The sequence below is a fragment of the Arabidopsis lyrata genome (assembly GCF_000004255.2).
Source record: "Arabidopsis lyrata subsp. lyrata unplaced genomic scaffold ARALYscaffold_4, whole genome shotgun sequence".
NCBI lineage: Eukaryota > Viridiplantae > Streptophyta > Magnoliopsida > Brassicales > Brassicaceae > Arabidopsis > Arabidopsis lyrata.
In genome coordinates, this window is record NW_003302552.1 from 18,389,773 (window position 1) to 18,407,529 (window position 17,757).

At 39.1% G+C, this 17,757-nt stretch overlaps 5 protein-coding genes and 1 non-coding gene across 7 annotated transcripts; 3 read left to right on the plus strand and 3 right to left on the minus strand.

Moving 5' to 3' along the window:
* Positions 1–513: 513 nt before the first annotated feature.
* LOC9317626 (RNA polymerase I-specific transcription initiation factor RRN3) lies at positions 514–4,220 on the plus strand. The gene is made up of 15 exons (XM_021029148.1): positions 514–713; positions 821–901; positions 985–1,062; positions 1,142–1,219; positions 1,313–1,525; positions 1,616–1,732; positions 1,837–1,941; positions 2,093–2,209; positions 2,305–2,373; positions 2,484–2,593; positions 2,706–2,789; positions 2,892–2,979; positions 3,179–3,292; positions 3,420–3,586; positions 3,815–4,220. Exons 1-15 carry the CDS (start codon positions 627–629, stop codon positions 4,071–4,073), a joined length of 1,767 nt encoding a protein of 588 aa, XP_020884807.1. The 5' UTR covers positions 514–626; the 3' UTR covers positions 4,074–4,220.
* Positions 4,221–4,464: 244 nt separating this feature from the next.
* LOC9315791 (OTU domain-containing protein At3g57810) lies at positions 4,465–6,121 on the minus strand. Its single transcript, XM_021029144.1, has 8 exons — positions 6,024–6,121; positions 5,781–5,946; positions 5,613–5,697; positions 5,472–5,535; positions 5,126–5,231; positions 4,994–5,048; positions 4,865–4,918; positions 4,465–4,758 (listed from the first exon to the last, which is right to left on the minus strand). The coding sequence occupies exons 1-8, from the start codon at positions 6,046–6,048 to the stop codon at positions 4,612–4,614; spliced, it is 702 nt and encodes a 233-aa protein (XP_020884803.1). The 5' UTR covers positions 6,049–6,121; the 3' UTR covers positions 4,465–4,611.
* Positions 6,122–6,159: 38 nt separating this feature from the next.
* TRNAE-CUC lies at positions 6,160–6,232 on the plus strand. Its single transcript has one exon. It is a non-coding gene; the product is annotated as a tRNA-Glu (tRNA).
* Positions 6,233–6,446: 214 nt separating this feature from the next.
* On the plus strand, positions 6,447–10,451 carry LOC9317627 (acetyl-coenzyme A carboxylase carboxyl transferase subunit alpha, chloroplastic). 2 transcript variants are annotated; one of them, XM_021029131.1, is made up of 12 exons: positions 6,447–6,675; positions 6,860–7,279; positions 7,381–7,455; positions 7,558–7,665; positions 7,756–7,916; positions 8,011–8,125; positions 8,203–8,357; positions 8,440–8,491; positions 8,571–8,639; positions 8,734–8,811; positions 8,885–10,064; positions 10,147–10,451. In XM_021029131.1, exons 2-11 carry the CDS (start codon positions 6,941–6,943, stop codon positions 10,040–10,042), a joined length of 2,310 nt encoding a protein of 769 aa, XP_020884790.1. In that variant the 5' UTR covers positions 6,447–6,675; positions 6,860–6,940; the 3' UTR covers positions 10,043–10,064; positions 10,147–10,451. The 2 variants fall into 2 exon arrangements, with proteins under 2 accessions (XP_020884790.1, XP_020884791.1); XM_021029132.1 differs by lacking the exon at positions 6,447–6,675 and adding an exon at positions 6,744–6,762.
* On the minus strand, positions 10,404–11,577 carry LOC9315792 (steroid 5-alpha-reductase DET2). Its single transcript, XM_002881515.2, has 2 exons — positions 11,089–11,577; positions 10,404–10,978 (listed from the first exon to the last, which is right to left on the minus strand). The coding sequence occupies exons 1-2, from the start codon at positions 11,479–11,481 to the stop codon at positions 10,586–10,588; spliced, it is 786 nt and encodes a 261-aa protein (XP_002881561.1). The 5' UTR covers positions 11,482–11,577; the 3' UTR covers positions 10,404–10,585.
* A 997-nt stretch (positions 11,578–12,574) lies between these two features.
* On the minus strand, positions 12,575–17,442 carry LOC9317628 (probable anion transporter 3, chloroplastic). The gene is made up of 8 exons (XM_002881516.2): positions 15,338–17,442; positions 14,309–14,535; positions 13,793–14,147; positions 13,659–13,703; positions 13,424–13,570; positions 13,186–13,323; positions 13,027–13,060; positions 12,575–12,937 (listed from the first exon to the last, which is right to left on the minus strand). Exons 1-8 carry the CDS (start codon positions 15,773–15,775, stop codon positions 12,768–12,770), a joined length of 1,554 nt encoding a protein of 517 aa, XP_002881562.1. The 5' UTR covers positions 15,776–17,442; the 3' UTR covers positions 12,575–12,767.
* Positions 17,443–17,757: the final 315 nt, after the last annotated feature.

Here is a 17,757-nt window from a genome sequence, read left to right on the forward strand (position 1 = left end):
TGGCCTTTTTTTATACAAGAGTATTAAGACTAAAACCTAAAAAAACTAGAGTAAAGAAAATCAAACGACGTTGCCGGTCTCTTAAACAAGACAGTGACGTATGTGAATCAATTTGGTTTCTTACAAGTTCAAATCATAGTTTTTGAGGTTAATTGTTAGTTTTGCTTTTCAATTTGTTGTTGTTTTCCTTTTGTCTTTGTCAAATTAGTAAAAAAAATTGTTGCAAATTCGATGATTAGTTAAATTCCAAATTTTAAATCGATCGATTGTTAGCTACTTAGCTTTGTTTAACTATGAGACCAAAATTCCAATGTGTTTGCTTTGATTTGTGTTAAACGTCGAAGCATATAAAATTTCATATAATCTAATTTTAATATTTTATAACCACGAACACCAAACACTTGCTGTAATATTTTTTTGCTTTGGCTTGCTGTTAAAATATTGTCAAAGCAACGTTTTTTTGTGTTTCTTTTAAACTGTTTTTTTAAGTATATGAAAAGGCATGTTTTTAAGTTTTTGCGTAGGGCATTCATACATGCCGGCACTGGGCTCTGGTTTCAATACTTGCATTTAAATGGATTTTGTTTTGGTCAAATTTCGAAGCAGTAGCATCAGTTTCATAGAGAATGGGAGCAAAAGAAGTGGACAATGCTGAGTTAAGCGACAAAGCTTTGGTGGTTGCCATTAGAAAGGCACTTACATCTGCCCAAAGTGTGAGTCTTACACAAATCTTGTTTCATCCACATTTGTATATACATCTATATATGTTTCTCTGTGTGTGTTCTTTATAAAGTTTATATTTTTCTTTTGTTAAATCCAGGGGGATACCGATCGATATAATGAGCTTGTTCAGTTAATGTACATTATAAAGAAACCTGATGATGTCGATGTTGTGGCACAGCGAGAGGGGTGTCTTATGACAAATCCATTCTTTCTTTTTTTCGGTTGTTGCTAACCAATACATATCTTCATTTCTCATTCGCTTTGCAGACACTCTTGAAAATTCTATCACGCTCTGTTGCTTGCTTAGATGAAGTTCACCATAAAGTCCTTCTTGATCGTGTAAGTTTTATTTATTTATCTATTACACACTTACCTTAATGACCTTCCTCTGACTCTCATCACATTTTATTGTCCTTAGATTTTTGGGACGACAATTTGGGATCACAAACCTAATGTAAATGTAATGTATGCATTGCTGGACCTAATCGTATCACTGGTAACTATCCCTCATGGCTCATGTCGTCAACCATATATATTATCTGCTTACGGAGCTTAACAGTTTGTGTTTTTTGTTCTTTACCATCTCTAGGCCACTACTAGTGGAAAGCATCTGAGCTCTTGTTTAAATATGCTCGTCTCTAATTTACTTTCGCAACCCCGCATACTCGACAATAAGATGCTGGAACTTCTTTCCCGGGTGCACGCAGCTCTTCACAAGATTTCTTTTTTAGTTCCCCTTGCTCCCTCGATACTACTGCCCATACTCGCCCAGAGTTTGCCTAGCGTACACGACAAAGACCGCGTATGTTTTTAATTCTGTTAAAATCAATGTAACAGCTACCCCATACATGTGGTTAACTAAATGACAAAAAACTATTCTATTGTCTTGCAGTTTCAGCTTGTAGTGCCATACGTGGAGAACTTGTTGCAGTTGGAAAACAGCTCAATCGGAAAAGTTTTTGGCAACGTCATTCTTAGGGTGGTAATGGAGAGGTTGCTAGATCTCGATGTAAGTCTCCAGAATTTGCTTCACGAATACAGTTCCATACAAGTATAGTATAGCCACTGTTTAGTTATGTGGTAAGTGAATGATATGCTTGATCATCTTTGTAGTTGGAGATTGGGTGGGATGATATTCTCCAAGATGACTCCGCCATTGCCATGTTTGATATGGAACTTGACCTTGCAGTTGAAGGCACTACCAATGAAGGAGAGGAGGTAGGGTTAGTGTGTTAATTTGCTGAATCCATAAACTTGGTTGTTGAAAGTTTCAGGAGTACAAGATGCTTTTTCTCTTACTATGAAAATTTGGACTTTGATTCGTTGTGGTTTCCTGGAGAGCTTCATGAATTTGATTTTTCTTTTGCAGTTTCCAGTTCGGTCTCTAAATCAAAATGGAAATGCCGTCTCTGACTTGTTGGACGACTTAATGGTCCTATATTTTGATCATCTTAAATCCTGTCAAGATTCTGGTCGTCTGGATGAGGTATGTCACCAAATGGTGCTTCATCTTTCCTTTCATTTCCTTTGTGGTAGATGCATTCATCTTTTGGGGTTCTGTTTTCCATGGTTTTGGCGCAGGTGTTTGAAAATCTGTTCGAGTCGTTTGTGAACTTAATTCTGAACGCGCAAAAAACAAAAATTTCACAGGTATCTATCACAACACATACTATATAATTCGTCATTCTAGGCTCCTAACACTTTACTTCATTGTGGACATGAGATATCTTAGCTTAGACTCGTTTTGCTTTCCACTGCAGTTCCTGATGTTCTATGCGTGCTCACTAGATCCTGAAAATTGTGGTGTGAAATTTGCCAGTAAGCTGTTGGACATATTTCTCAACAGCAACAACAACAATCAAGTTACTAGGTGAGTTTCATCTTATCCTTCACGGTAAAAAATTATCTGCAAGCTAATACTGTTCTCTAGTCACCAGACTCACCACTTGTACATGGTTTTGTTTTCTCCCCTTACTAAACAGGACGAATGCAGTGGCTTATCTAGCTAGCTACTTGGCTCGTGCAAAGTTTTTGCCTGCTTCTTTTGTGGCTAGCATGTTGAAAAGGTAAAAAGAGACTGCTAAAGAAACTGACAAAAGATGATTGTTTCGATCTGATTTAAGTTCCAGTTTGTTGTAACATTGTTTCTCTCGTGTCCGAAATCCTAGATTGGTGGATGAGTGTGCGGATTACTGCAGAACATGCAATGATGATGCTAGGCCTGAAGAACATCAAGTTTTCTATTCAGTATGTCAGGTATAGTCCAAGTTTACAACCATCTTGTTGCTTTTATTCATTAAGAATTCATCTGTGATATGATCGACGTCACTTGTATCAATCATCTTTACCCTTATAAGTCTCAAAGAGTTTTTTTTTTTTTGCCTATCAGTTGTATGGAGTGATACACAATTATGTCAAGTAATGACTTAACTTTGTTGCTTTTCTGTGATTGTAGGCAATCTTGTATTTGTTATGCTTCCGAATGAGATCAATCCTAGATGTTCCTCGCTTCCGATCGCAGATTACACCATTGGAGTCAGTTTTATCTCACAAACTAGACCCGTTGAGGGTAACTTATACTATCATTTTTTTCCCCCAATAGCTCATGTGTTATCTCAAGTGGTCTGAACCAAAGTATCAAATGCATTAAGCTTGCACCAACTCTTTTTTTTTTTTTTTTTTTTGTGGTTGAACAGGTGTGCCTTCCATCTGTAGTTTCTGAGTTCCTTTATCAAGCCAAAGCCGGTGGTCTGTTCATTGTCTCCGACGCCTTCATTTTTGATGACCTACCTGAGTCTGAGCTTTCTCGTGCTTTAGGTGGCTTCTTCCCATTCGACCCGTGCTTGCTGAAAAAAACTAACAGGTTCACCATCTTAACTCTTGTATTTTTATTTTATTTTGTTTCTATTGCATCTATTACGAAGTGACATGAGAAACTTAGAGAAGTTACTTTGACTCATTTGATGATTTAGCCCGACTTGAGAGCATGTTTAATGCAGATTCTTCTTCTGTTGAATATGATGATGTGGAAGTAGTTGCGTTACGTAGTTTTTACTCTCTTACTCACCCGTTTGCTTGTCAAATCTTAAAGACTTATCTCTCGGGACTTCATTTTCTGGGAAACGGTGATAACAGCTTATGACGAAGATGATGAGGATGAGGTTTTGCCGGAAGTCATTGTGTATGGAGATACAGACAGCGATGATGATGATGATGATGATGATGTTCATGATAACGAGGTGGACAAGATGTCTATAACTCCTAAACACTCCTTCATGCACGAAACAGAGAGACTCTTGAAGATGCCTTGGTTGATCAGACCATCAACTTGTCATCGTGAATCCCTCTGATTCTAGTGGAGGGAAGGCAAGGGTTCTTAATAATTTCTTTTTGCAAGACTTTAAAATCTAAAAATACGTTTCTTTATGAGGAAAGCAATTTTCGGACTTGGTTTTGTATGCAAGTTTTGAAAACTTTTGTTCAATTAAAACACCGTCCCAAATTGAAAATTCACGAATTTTTTGACATTTTCCCCGTTTTATCAACTAAGCTGTGTGGTTGTTTCTTAAGCTTTGTTTTTAAGTTTCTCTAAAACAAACAATGCTTCTTTGGTGTTTTTGAGTTTTATCAACTGCGTCGATTATTAGAAACTTATGCGTTAAATCTTTTTAAATGTGTGAATGTTTCAATGAAAAAATAAATTTAAATCTGTCCAACAATGTTAATTGATCCATCTTAGAGTTAAGGTCATTGAGAAGAACTTTAGCAACTTTCGGAAAGCTCCATCAAAGTCGTGATACACATACACTTAACTTATGGGTACAAAATTCCAATTTCTCTGATCATATCAATAAAGTCAATGGCAATGAGTGAGGCATAAAAATTTGGTCAACGAAGCAAATCATAGTGGTTTTTACCACTGTAAAGAAGCCTAACAACATTCTTGTTTGTCTTCCCTTTTCCCCAGCCTCCTCGAAACTCACCTCCATACTCTTGAATCGGTATAAAACCCGATCCATACCCTCCTCTACCGTGCTGGAAAAAGAATACCAAATAACTCGAGATCTGAATACACACTTACTAGAACAAAAGAAACACCAATTCTTGTCTACTTAAAGACTCTAAATCAAAGAACCTTTACCTCGTGCTCGGGTATGTAGACAATGATAGGCTGTTTACATAGCTTAGAAAGAACCTGTTGAAACAAAACATTGACGTTAGATCATTTCTCCATGATGGAAATTATTAGTTTAAAATGCAGGAAACTCACTAGTAGCTCGGACTCTCCTCCCCAGAAATCGTGTCTTCCAATCCGCTGACAATAGCTGAAGAAAAAACGTTTATATGAATAGGAAAAACAAAGCCATTTAGCTGAAAAATGGGAAAGAGTGAATGAGCTCACCGTTTAAGAGACTCATCCACAGTAATAGCCACTAAAGCTTCTTTGTACTTCTCCTTTTCCTTGGGATCATTGCATATAACCTCTTTCACAGCCATTCGTAACTCATCTGTGAAACAAATGCAAGTTTTTGCCACACAAAAACATGATGAACAAGAGATATATAAACATCCAAATGAATAGACCAGAGAACCCACAAAACATTTTCCTACCAAAAAGGCTAACAGACTGTTAAAAACTCCATTTTTGATACCCAAACTCAACAAGCTTAACACAGTTCAATCTCTTGGCTTTCAAAACACACAACGAACATCAAAACAAGGCTAGATGATCAAATATATACTCTCACCTGCATCATCTCTCTCTCGTTGGGGGTTAAGAGTAACACCTTTGTTAAAGGCCATTCCTTTCACCTTATTTACATCGAACATCACATCATTTCTTTAAGAAACCCCAACAAGAACACAGAACATAACAGAAACTACATTACCAATGCTCGAAACAGACATCTCCCATCTCCTTTAACTCTATCCACAGCATACTGCTCAACCTTTTTCGCTGCAGGAGATCGATTCCTATAGACAAATTCGCAGATTAGCGTAAAGGGTTTTATCAAAGACTCGATTTTTGAATTCAATAAACGAGAAAGAAAACACACATCGAGGAACCGATTCTGGCGAAGAACACATAGCTATTTCCCTTCGTTGCGCTCATGAATGAAGCTGGGAGTGAAATGGAGGAGATTGAATCTGAAATAGAAGCAGTAGGGGAAGAAACAAGCTCGAATCGAGCGAACCCATTTCTCAGTTGCTCAAGAATGTTATCTGCGATATAAATTGATGATAGTGTTGGAAATTAAACAAGAACAAAACAACAAGGGTTCAGAGGAATGAAGTATTACTGTTGGAAGAAGATTTGAGCTCCATGGAATCTCTTTCACGGGAGATAAGGGAGTTCGAATTGACTCTTGAAGAAACCAAGGTGTAGCCATGAAGTTCGATGAGATAAATAATATAATATCTCGGAGAGAATTCAAATCCGTTGTAGTCTAGCTGGTCAGGATACTCGGCTCTCACCCGAGAGACCCGGGTTCGAGTCCCGGCAACGGAGTTTTTTTCTTTTTTGTCGGCCGTCCGATTAGTTTACCAAAATAATAGTCCAATAAACGCCACCGGCTTCATAACCTAACCCCACCAAATCCACCGGAACATATCCAAAAACTTGTAGTGAAAGGTATTTAATCTCACACGTAGGAGGTGTCACGTGGGCACGTGCGAGAGAGCAAAGGACTAAACTTTTATGGTTTAACGACCAACCGGAAAATTCTGGCAAATTGGCAAGGGATCGAAGCTTGTTTCCCAATCTGCATAAGAAATATCGAAACACTTCCACACAAAATCCACGCGCTCACTCACTCGCATAACACTTGTTCCTTCTCTCAATTTCAAATACGACGATCTCTTCGATGCTTGCTCTTCCTTTCTCCTTCTTCATTCCCTTCTGATTCTGCTACCTCTTAGTCTCGGATCTCTGGTTTTTCTTCGTGTTTTGTGGTAAAGTTTAATTCTTTGAGCTGGGTTTTCTTTTGCTGTTGATGGGTTTGAGAGATTTGGTTGTTTTGTTTATGAGACACAAAATGGGTAGTGGAACAAATCTGACCAATTTGTGTTCTTTAATTTGATTCAGTGATCGATGATTGCTTTTGATCTAATTTGTCTTGGTTTTGATTTCTGTCAGTGTCGGATTTGTTCATTTAGAGGATACATATCTGTTTGGAGTGGATCCATTCAAAAGTAATTGAAGAAATCAACCCAAAGAATGGCTTCAATATCTCATTCATCACTAGCATTAGGAGGAGCTTCTTCTGCTTCTGCTTCGGATTACTTGCGTAGTTCGAGCAATGGTGTTAATGGGGTACCATTGAAAACCTTAGGAAGAGCAGTGTTTACTACCATTAGAAGGAAGGACCTGGCGGTGACATCTAGGCTCAAGAAAGGTAAGAAATTTGAGCATCCATGGCCTGCGAATCCTGACCCGAATGTGAAAGGAGGAGTCTTGTCGTATCTGTCCGAGTTCAAACCTTTGGGGGATACTCAAAAGCCTGTCACTTTGGATTTCGAGAAACCACTAGTCGAATTGGAGAAGAAGATTGTCGATGTATGAATGGGAATACTTATCATCTGTTTGCATCTTAGTTTGATTTCCGTTAGCAGTTGTCTGGTGTGTAGTTTCTCATTAGATTGGTTCTTGTGATGCAGGTGAGGAAGATGGCGAATGAAACCGGGTTAGACTTCACTGAGCAGATTATCACTTTGGAGAACAAGTATAGACAGGTAAAAATGAAATTATAGGTTGGTTCTCAATGTATATGGTTAAAGGAGACCCACCGTTCAAATTTGATGTTAATGTACTGACCCTTGCTATTTTAATGTCAGGCACTGAAAGATCTTTACACGCATCTCACTCCAATACAACGTGTGAACATTGCGCGCCATCCCAACCGACCTACTTTCCTTGATCATATACATAACATCACTGACAAGGTTTGGTCTCTCAGTAGTTAGGCTTTTCTGTCATGCATTGAGGATAAATTCTTGTTTTTACATACTTGGGACTCTCTGCTCTTGTTTCAGTTTATGGAGCTTCATGGAGACCGAGCGGGGTATGATGACCCTGCAATTGTGACCGGTATTGGAACCATCGATGGAAAACGTTACATGTTCATAGGTCACCAGAAAGGTAGAAACACCAAAGAAAATATAATGCGTAACTTTGGTATGCCGACTCCTCACGGGTATGTTTTCACGAGGAGCTTCCTGGTTTGTAATTAAATGAAAGCATTCAGAGTCAACAACACTCTTATCAAATTTCTGTAATGTCTAAAACAGATATAGGAAAGCACTTCGGATGATGTATTATGCAGACCATCACGGTTTTCCAATCGTGACATTCATCGACACTCCTGGAGCCTATGCAGACCTTAAATCCGAGGAACTCGGACAGGTACAAGAAATGCCTTTAATGTTTGAAGTGTACTGGTGTATCTGCAGCATAACATTTTTTGCTTATCTGTATAATAGGGTGAAGCGATTGCCAACAATCTGAGGACGATGTTCGGCCTGAAAGTGCCAATTCTTTCTATTGTCATTGGGGAAGGTGGTTCTGGTGGTGCTTTAGCCATTGGCTGTGCTAATAAAATGCTAATGCTCGAAAACGCAGTTTTCTATGTTGCCAGGTAAAATTTTCCCCAATGTAGATATGATGATATGATATTTCTACAGATTCATTTATCACGTCTGTTGTTTTGCTTTTCACAGTCCAGAGGCCTGTGCAGCGATTTTGTGGAAGACTTCCAAGGCTGCTCCTGAGGTATGTACACTGCTCTACTATTCGATTAAGTGATCATGTAGACTCTAATGTTACACTTAAATGAAACTCGTGTACGCAGGCTGCTGAAAAGCTTAGAATTACCTCCAAGGAGCTGGTCAAGCTTAATGTAGCTGATGGAATCATTCCTGTAACTGATGCTAACTCTAATCTATTTGTTTTTGCCACTCTTACACCTCCTTTGTCGCTTGGATCATTGAGATTCTCTCTTACATGTTGCACAGGAACCGCTTGGCGGGGCCCATGCTGATCCTTCATGGACGTCGCAGCAGATAAAGATTGCTATCAATGAAAACATGAATGTAGGCATAGTTATTCTTCTCAACACTGGATGTGGATCTAAAAGGTTTCTAACTTTTTCTTGGGAACTTGTAGGAATTCGGAAAAATGAGTGGGGAGGAGCTCCTGAAGCACAGGATGGCTAAGTACCGAAAGATTGGAGTGTTCATAGAAGGTGAAACAATAGAGCCGAGTAGGAAAGTCAACATGAAGAAGAGGGAAGCCGTGTTCTCAGATAGCCGAAAGCTGCAGGGGGAGGTTGACAAGCTGAAGGAGCAGATTCTGAAAGCCAAGGAGACGTCTTCAGAAGACGAGCCTTCGAGTGAAGTTCTTAATGAGATGATTGAGAAACTCAAATCCGAGATAGATGACGAGTACACTGAAGCTGCCATTGCAGTAGGTTTGGAGGAGAGACTAACGGCGATGCGCGAAGAGTTCTCGAAAGCAAGTTCAGAGGAGCATCTTATGCACCCGGTTCTGATCGAGAAAATTGAGAAGCTCAAGGAAGAGTTCAATACCCGTTTGATTGACGCGCCTAACTACGAGAGCCTAAAATCTAAGCTTAACATGCTGAGGGACTTTTCCAGAGCCAAAGCAGCATTAGAAGCTACTTCATTGAAAAAGGAGATCAATAAGCGGTTCCAGGAAGCTGTAGACCGTCCTGAAATTAGAGAAAAGGTTGAGGCAATCAAAGCTGAGGTCGCGAGCTCAGGGGCTTCATCTTTTGACGAGTTACCTGATGCATTGAAAGAAAAAGTTCTTAAGACTAAAGGGGAGGTCGAAGCAGAGATGGCGGGTGTGTTAAAGTCAATGGGTCTGGAGCTTGATGCTGTGAAACTGAATATGAAGGATCCGGCTGAGCAGACCTTTGCCGCAAACGAAAACCTTCAAGAAAAACTTGAAAAGCTGAACCAAGAAATCACCAACAAGATTGCAGAGGTGGTGAGGACACCAGAGATCAAGAGCATGGTCGAGTTGCTGAAAGTGGAAACCGCAAAGGCGAGCAAAACGCCTGGTGTCACCGAAGCATATCAGAAGATCGAGGCACTTGAGCAGCAGATCAAGCAGAAGATTGCAGAGGCTCTGAACATGTCCGGACTGCAGGAAAAGCAAGAAGAGCTCGAGAAGGAGATTGCAGCTGCACGTGAACTGGCTGCAGAGGAATCAGACGGGAGTGTGAAGGAAGATGACGACGACCACGAAGATAGTTCAGAATCCGGGAAATCGGAGATGGTTAACCCCAGCTTCGCCTAAAGCACAAAACAAGACATTGTTTGTAAGTCAAAATCTGATCAAATCTTTGAATCATTCACAGACACAACCAAAATGCTAACTAATACAAAGACACAAACTCGCAGGATCTTGAAGCTCTTTTGATTTCCCTGGTAAAGAGGCTATATCCTCCACGATCTGAAGCAAAGAGAAACAGATAAACTCCAGTGGAGGAACAGCAACTTAAAGACCTTGCTTTCTCTAGTTTAGCTTCAGGAACATGATTTCTGGATTGGAACAAGCGTTTGAAGTTGACTTTTGTCTTTGGATTCATTTCTGTATTGTTATGTCTTGTTTCGTTAGAACACTAGTTTTTGTCTTTGACATACGTAACACTTTTCACTCGTCAATCCTTTTTGATATTTATAAAATTTGTCTAAATAATTACACAGTTTGTTGTGCACTGTTGAAGAACATAAGATCTAAACCGTATTTGGAACTAAACCGGTTATTGCAAATTTTGGCAAAACTAGTTTTGGAACAAATTGAGAAAAAAACATATCATAAACTAGTATCTACTCTCTCTCAGTACACAAAAGGAATAACAGCTTTTCGAGTCTTGGGATACTCTTCCTTGAACTTCTCGATGTACCACTTGTGACTCGCATGTGCACGCGGAATCAAATTAGAACACGTGTACAGAAAAAATCCAATACCGGCCCAAGACCAAGTCATAACAGCCCAGCCCAGCCACTCAATCACCTCTCCAAAGTAATTCGGACAGCTAACGAGCTCGAACCATCCTCCTCTCGGTATCACATAACCTCCCCGGTTCTCTTTCTTCAATCGTACCAAAGTCCGGTCCGACGTGATATTTATATACATACCGGCTACAAAAACCAGCATACCAATAATAAACCTCCACCAGAACCACTTTCCGTCTTCGTAGTCGTCCTTGTAATGCGAAACCCACCTCGCCTGTTCATACATAAACCGAATTTTGAAAATTTGAGATTTTAACCTGGTGAAATGTTCTGATGTAAACCGGAAAATTCAAACGAACCAAACCGAAATCAGAGAGACCGTACCTGGATATAAGCGTTGAGGAGATTAAAGGTGAAAGCCATAGCGGCGATGGTGATTGGAAACCCGTTTTTCCCGGCGGAGGAGCTGCGGAAGAGACGGAGAGGGTAAATGATGGTACGGTGGAAGTAATGGAGGAGATAAGGAGAGAAGAGGAGGAGAGATTTAGGATTGAGAGCGTGACGACCAAAGGGAAAGATGAGAAGTGTGAGCCACAAGGTTGGGCTCTCCATGACGAACCAAGCAATCGGCGGAGATACGGTTGGACCCCATCCGGTACGGTTATGTTTGCCGTAAGGAGCTTGGAGGAATTTCAGAGCGACCGCGGTTGGTGGACCGGAGAAAATTAGGGTGAGGAGGCAGTAGTGGAAGAAGGTTTGATCGGCGATCTCTTCCATTTTTGGGGTTTTGGAATTGGGAAAAGATCAGATCTTTAAGGGCCGAGCCAAGTACAGCTCAAGTTTGGAACTTTATTTGGAATTTTTTTTTTTTTTGGTCTCTACTCTATAGTGGATTTTTTACAAAAAAAGGAATAGTTTTTTTTTTTTTTTTTTGTGATTGCTGACCAACTCAAATCAAGTTTTGTTTTTCCTTATTATATCATATAACAATATGTTAAAATGTCCTCATGCCTGAATGATTGTTAACAGTTTTTTTTTTTTTTTTTTTTTTAATTGCTGACCAACTCAAATCAAGTTTTGTTTTTCCTTATTATATCATATACCAATATTTTAAAATGTCCTCATGTAGGCGGATAAAGATAGTCTAAGAGTATTTTCATGGATTATGTGGTATATTTGGAAGGCGCGCAATCGCAAGATTTTCGATAATTTGAGTGTACCACCTCAGGAAACGCTTGATCTTGCAATTCAAGAGGAAGGCGCGTGGAGGCGAGCAAATCAGCGAGAAGACCCCCCGGCCGAGCCGATTCTTAGTTCGCATGAGGCACCAGCTGCAAAGAATAGACCAGTATGCTCCATTGATGGTTCTTGGATCGGGACGGAGACTAGGAGTGGACATGGGTGGCTTATCCATCAGGGAGGACGACTTCTACACTTGGGCTTGAAAGGCTCGCGTAGAAGTCTTTCTCCCCTACATGCTGAACTAGATACTCTCTTATGGGCGATGAAGTGTTTATTGGCGATCCCAATGACGAATATCCTCATTCAGACGGATTGCTCTGACCTATTGGCAATGACTAGTGCTCCTGAGGAATGGCCTACGTTTTCTACAGAGTTAACAGACTTTGCTTATTACAGGGATCGTTTTACTTCTTTTAGTCTTAAGCATATTCCCCGTAGTGGTAATACCTCCGCCGATTATCTTGCGAAATGTGCAAGAAATCGCGGGTTCTGTTTTTCCCATGTAAGTTCTACGGTACATGATTGGCTCTCTCTAGAAGAGAATCTTATTCCGTGAATTAATATATGGTGTTTGATTGGCAAAAAAAAAAAAAAGCAAAATGTCCTCATGCCTGAATGATTGTTAATTTGCTTTTATGCATAATTTTATATTCTAACACTTAAATCTGTGGCATTACAGTTGCATCTAGTTTTGATGTAATCACAGAAAAGCCAGAGAAATATATTCTAGTTATAAAAAAAAAAAAAATTAATTTTTAAGCAATATTTTTTCTGGTATCCTATTGAAACCTCTAAATGTGTAAAAGGAGAGTCTTTTGGATCTAGAAGACTCGTTCTCCGGTTGCAAAGAGGATCCAAAACACGGTGGTTGCAAAGTAAAGAAACGCCGTTACCGTCAAGAACGCCTGAAAAGAGCCTAGCCACTGTACAAAATATCCCGTCCCTATTGTACTTACGATTGCAGCCAACGTACCCGCACAATTCGAAATACCTGCCTCCCACACCAAATACACAAAACCTAACTTTTTCAGCAAGAAACAATATCGATACAAAAGAAAGAAAAAAAGATCCACCATTTACCGTGCAGGAAACCAGCATATTGCGGTGCGATGTCCTGTTTTCGCAAAGAGAAACCAAAGGATGTTGTGAGATTCAAGATTATTCCAAAATGCTTAAAATTAGTGGTCAATCAAATTTGGAGTGACTGGTTATAATTTATAAGGGCTAGAATTAACGTACTTGCATATTGAGGAGAAACCCAGCTTGGCTAAAGGAACTCAAGCTTAATGCAATGGTCATGAAAACCGCTGCACAAGAAGGCGATTTAGCGAAGTTGAGGCAGAGCAGAGATAGCCCAGGACCCATAAATCCGATAGACTGACAAATATAAAAGCCGGGACTTTCGTTAGTATGTGAGAACATTTAAACTTATGGGTCGGCCTTTTAGTTAACCAAGTATGGCACTTTTAATACCCACCTGCATGATTTTTCGGACTGAGGTTACAGAGTGACCAGTTCTGATCAAGAAGTCTGATGCTGCACCTGCATAGTAACCTGAGATCGCCATTGTCGCCCATGGAAGAGCGCTAAACCAAGCTGCTTGCTTCAAATTTACATTAAACACCTGTGATCAAATCAAACAAGACATTGATATAAAACATCATATATATTTTCAGTTCATAGAATCAAAACATGAAATAAACCCTACTTACCGTCTGGAAGTAAACAGGCATCCATGAGAGAAGAACAAAGTATCCCTGTGAACAACAACTAACGAAACCGTGTGAGTTTATGACAAAAAGATGAGGCATTGCTTTGATAAAGATACTATTAAACTCAATCTCACCCAGTTGTTAGTCACATTAGCTAAAATGATCGCCCAAGTAGGCAATTTCGACAAAAGAAGTCGTAAAGATGGGTTTGGTTTCGTCGAATTGGTTGATGGTTGAACCGGTTTTCCAGCCTGGATAAGCCTGAGTTCTGACCTAGTGATGAAAGGACTGTCCTGAGGGTTGTTTGTAACGCCGCTTGACCAAGTAGATACCCACAATAGACCTAAGGATGCAAAAAGAATGAATGGACCAGAGATTCCTATGGAAGATAACAAGAGTGGCGTCAACAGAAGTCCCACGACATTTCCCATATGAAACCCGGCCATAGATATACCAACAGCACTCGCTCGTTCATCCGTTGGGAACCACCTGAGGAAACAATATCTCTAACTTAGGTTGTGGTTGTTTCAAACCCCAATTTCTGCTTTTGCTGTTTACATATGATTTTTTTCTCAAAAAAGTTCACATAGTTAAAACGTATAACGTTTTCATTTTTTCAAAATGTAAGTAGTTAGAATAGAAGGAATTACCGAGAGAGAAGGGTCGTCATGGAGGGCAATGCAACACCTTCAGCGAGGCCAAAAAAGGCGCGGACACACAATAAGGCTAAGGTCGAGTGGGCAGCTGCCCAAGGAGTGAGTAGAGTGGCTAAGGACCACAATGCCACTCCCCAAGCCAATACTCTTTTCCCTCCATACCGATCCACCAATGCCCCTCCGATAACCGATGAAAAAATGTAACCCCATAGGAAGGAGGACTGCAAAATAAACAAGTTTCAATTCATACTATAAAAAAAATATAGTGTTAGCCAAACAATTTAAGTAGTGCTCATCAAAGAGTCCTAACCAAGAACCTAGAAGATATCCATCTAGTAATTGAGGACTCGCTCTGTTAGTTGAGATCATCCACAATTAGCAAGAAAGTGTTTTTTACTTGTTTTGAGATTAAATCCGAATTTCGGTTAAATAGTTATCTAAACTTAATTTAGGATCATATCCTATGTAATGGTTTTGTTGTTTGCATTGGTATTGAATGTCTACAAAATGAGAGAGATTGTATCTTATTTTTAGCTTTGAAGCCAGACAAAAAACTCAATAAAAGGACAATGAACGTGACCCACACGGCCACACCATAAACGGTTTGGTAATAACTAATAAGTTTCACATTCACATTAAGGTCAAGCCTTCTCCACGCTTGCCGCCTAAAATAAGGCACCTACTCTTGTTCTCAACAACCACTCCCTCTTTTTTCTAATTTATATAACAATATTTTGTTTCATTTTTCTTGGAATCTAATGCAACTATCTTACGTTCTTTAATCACCAGATATTCTTTCAAGTATTTTACAATTTATAAATACAATTATGGAATTTAAGAATGATTCAAATCCGTAAAAATTAGTATATGTTGAGCTATTTTTATAAGGAAACCAAATCTTGAAATCTTCATACTTTTATGGTAATCTTGATTTCTTCAAGATACGCGGATCAAGAATGTAATTAGCGGAGTTAATGAAAGAGAAAAAAAAAACTAAAGAAATTAGGAAGATTAAGAAAATACCTGAACTACCCCTAAGAAAGAACTCGACCAGCCAAGCTTGTCGGCGAGTGGAACCACCGCGACGGACATAACAACTCTGTCGGCATTACACAGACACATCATGCACGCGGTCAATATCACTACCTTAATCCTCTCAGGCATCATCGTCCTCACCTCCGTAATCGCCTCCGACGCTCCTCCTCCGATCAGTCTTCCCTCCGCCGCACATCTTTCCGGCGACTGATTTCTCTTCTTCGCCGCCGCCACCACCGCCTCACCTCTTCTCTTCCCATCGCTTTCCGATGAAGAAAGTAAATTATCACATCGAATCTGATTTTTCCGGGGACCAAACCCGAAACGCAGAAGGGCTTTCTTGGTTGCGATTGGATTCCGATGGAAACTCAATGAACATGACGAATGTTGCAGAAGTTTTAGAGATCCTGTTGCTGTTGCCGCCATTAACGATTATATAGGAAAGATCAGCTTTTCATGCCAATAATGATGTGAATGTTTTAGGAATGGTTGGAGTAACGAGAGAGAGAGAGAGTTTCAGCGAGAGAGCGAATCCGCCATGAAAGAAACGTATGAAAGTCTTGTGCTGGTGGTGTTTGGTGGTGAAGGGTATTTTAGTCAATCAATGAAGAAAATAGTTTCTGCTGTATCCTACGTGGAGACACGTGATGTGTTGATATGACAAAGTGACTCCACCACGTCAGCCCCACCTACAACGGGTCAACCGGGTTTGTTGACCGGAGTCTCGGTTAGCAATTGCTAGGTTTATTTTTGGTACATCTAAAATGGAAAGAAAGAACAAGCCCACTTATTTGAAAGAGTAATTCATTCAAAGCCCAAAAAGGAAAAAGTAGTAGTAGTAAATCAGTAGTGTGGTGATCCTAATAACAACGGCAACGCCATCGATGAATGGTAATGTCGTACAATGCAGTTTATGGATGCGATCAGGAGTGTGCTTTCCATTTTAGTAATTTCTTTTACAATCACTCCAATCGTTTTTAAGTCGCTTTGTCAATTCAAAATCAAAAGTATGGGATAACTACATTGCACTAGCTAGAAATGTGTTATTGTATTTTAATGTAACTAATCACACACAGACTGTGTCGCTATTAAAACATATTTGGTATTTGTTACATAGACTTCTTGTCGTATTTACACAGTCATACATGATGTCATTTTAGTGTGCATAGATCATAGAATATAAAAAGATTTCAAAAATATTATATGAGAAAAAACTAGATACAACTTTTCTATCATTTAAGTGTATGACTACTACGATCCTAATAGTTTGCAGTGAGATCATGAGATGCCTAAACGGCTAACTATTAGGCATTTAAGAGAAACTTGCTCGTGTTTCTCAAAATCTATTACATAATTTGGTGATATACGTATTTTAAAATACTAAAGTTAGACTCAAAAAATTGAAAGTGGGAATGCACCTATGAGTGGTTCATAACATGGCAGGGGTCACATTACCCTCACATGTTTCGAATTCCTTTCCTAAATAAATAAAAGATTCCAAACTCCATTAAAACTCCTACGACATCTAAAAAGAAAAGTGAAACATGATCTTTCACAAATATAAAAACAACTTCTACGACATCTAAAAAAGAAGAGAGGTCCTATTTTAAATATAACAACAACCTACGAGGGAACAATTGAAAGAGACAGAACGAAATAACATTTTCTTTTGAAACTTTAGCCTAATATATCCACGAAGACATTAGTCATTTACTCAATAAAATGGGCCGAAGCTAAGCCCAAAATCGAGACACGTGTGGTTTACACGAGTTTGGTTAAGTCTAAACTCGTGACTCACCGACGTGACTCTCTTCAATCTTCATCACTCTCCCCCGTGCGCCGTCGGTGCTATTCCACGCCCTTCTTCATTTTCTCAATTAATTTTCCCTTAAATTTAAATCCTGAAGTTATTTGGATATTCATTTTTTTTGGGCTAAGATAATACTATTCACGTGTGTGAATTTACCTCCACACTGAATAACTAAATTCTACTCATGATTTTTCATGTGTCCAAATTTATATAATGAAGTTAAATAAGTTTATATGTGATTGTACATGGACAACATAGAAAAAGTTCATAATTTTACATGAGTATAATTAACATCATATTTTATTTAAAAGGCAAAAGGTAGAGAAAACAAAAAGAGCAATAGAACAAGAAAAAGCTCAAATAAAATGAAAGTGGAAAGACAGAAAATATAAAGAGAAAGACAGAAAAGGAAAAAAAAGAAAGCGAAATGTGATTAGAAAGTGAACAAGTAATGGCAGAAACATCCTCGAGCTATTACCTGACTTTGCATTTCCCCTTAAAGTATAAAAACTATTCAAATGTTTTTTTCCTCGTAAAATGAAAAAAAAAAAAAAAAAAAAAAAACTTTGAAATATATCTAACAATGTCATCTAATAAA

Coding starts and splice junctions, on each gene's coding strand:
- LOC9317627 (XM_021029131.1), top strand. CDS start 6,941: ATGGCTTCAATATCTCATTCATCACTAGCATTAGGAGGAGCTTCTTCT. Junction 7,456..7,557: donor TGGAGAACAAGTATAGACAG/GTAAAAATGAAA, acceptor TTTTAATGTCAG/GCACTGAAAGATCTTTACAC. Junction 7,666..7,755: donor TACATAACATCACTGACAAG/GTTTGGTCTCTC, acceptor CTCTTGTTTCAG/TTTATGGAGCTTCATGGAGA.
- LOC9317626 (XM_021029148.1), top strand. CDS start 627: ATGGGAGCAAAAGAAGTGGACAATGCTGAGTTAAGCGACAAAGCTTTG. Junction 1,942..2,092: donor CTACCAATGAAGGAGAGGAG/GTAGGGTTAGTG, acceptor TTTCTTTTGCAG/TTTCCAGTTCGGTCTCTAAA. Junction 2,374..2,483: donor AAAAAACAAAAATTTCACAG/GTATCTATCACA, acceptor TTTCCACTGCAG/TTCCTGATGTTCTATGCGTG.
- LOC9315791 (XM_021029144.1), bottom strand. CDS start 6,048: ATGGAGCTCAAATCTTCTTCCAACA. Junction 5,947..6,023: donor GCTCAAATCTTCTTCCAACA/GTAATACTTCAT, acceptor TTTATATCGCAG/ATAACATTCTTGAGCAACTG. Junction 4,919..4,993: donor GAGGAGAGTCCGAGCTACTA/GTGAGTTTCCTG, acceptor TTGTTTCAACAG/GTTCTTTCTAAGCTATGTAA.
- LOC9317628 (XM_002881516.2), bottom strand. CDS start 15,775: ATGGCGGCAACAGCAACAGGATCTCTAAAACTTCTGCAACATTCGTCA. Junction 14,536..15,337: donor CTTTCTTAGGGGTAGTTCAG/GTATTTTCTTAA, acceptor TTTATTTTGCAG/TCCTCCTTCCTATGGGGTTA. Junction 13,571..13,658: donor TGCCTGTTTACTTCCAGACG/GTAAGTAGGGTT, acceptor ATTTGATCACAG/GTGTTTAATGTAAATTTGAA.
- LOC9315792 (XM_002881515.2), bottom strand. CDS start 11,481: ATGGAAGAGATCGCCGATCAAACCTTCTTCCACTACTGCCTCCTCACC. Junction 10,979..11,088: donor TCCTCAACGCTTATATCCAG/GTACGGTCTCTC, acceptor ATGTATGAACAG/GCGAGGTGGGTTTCGCATTA.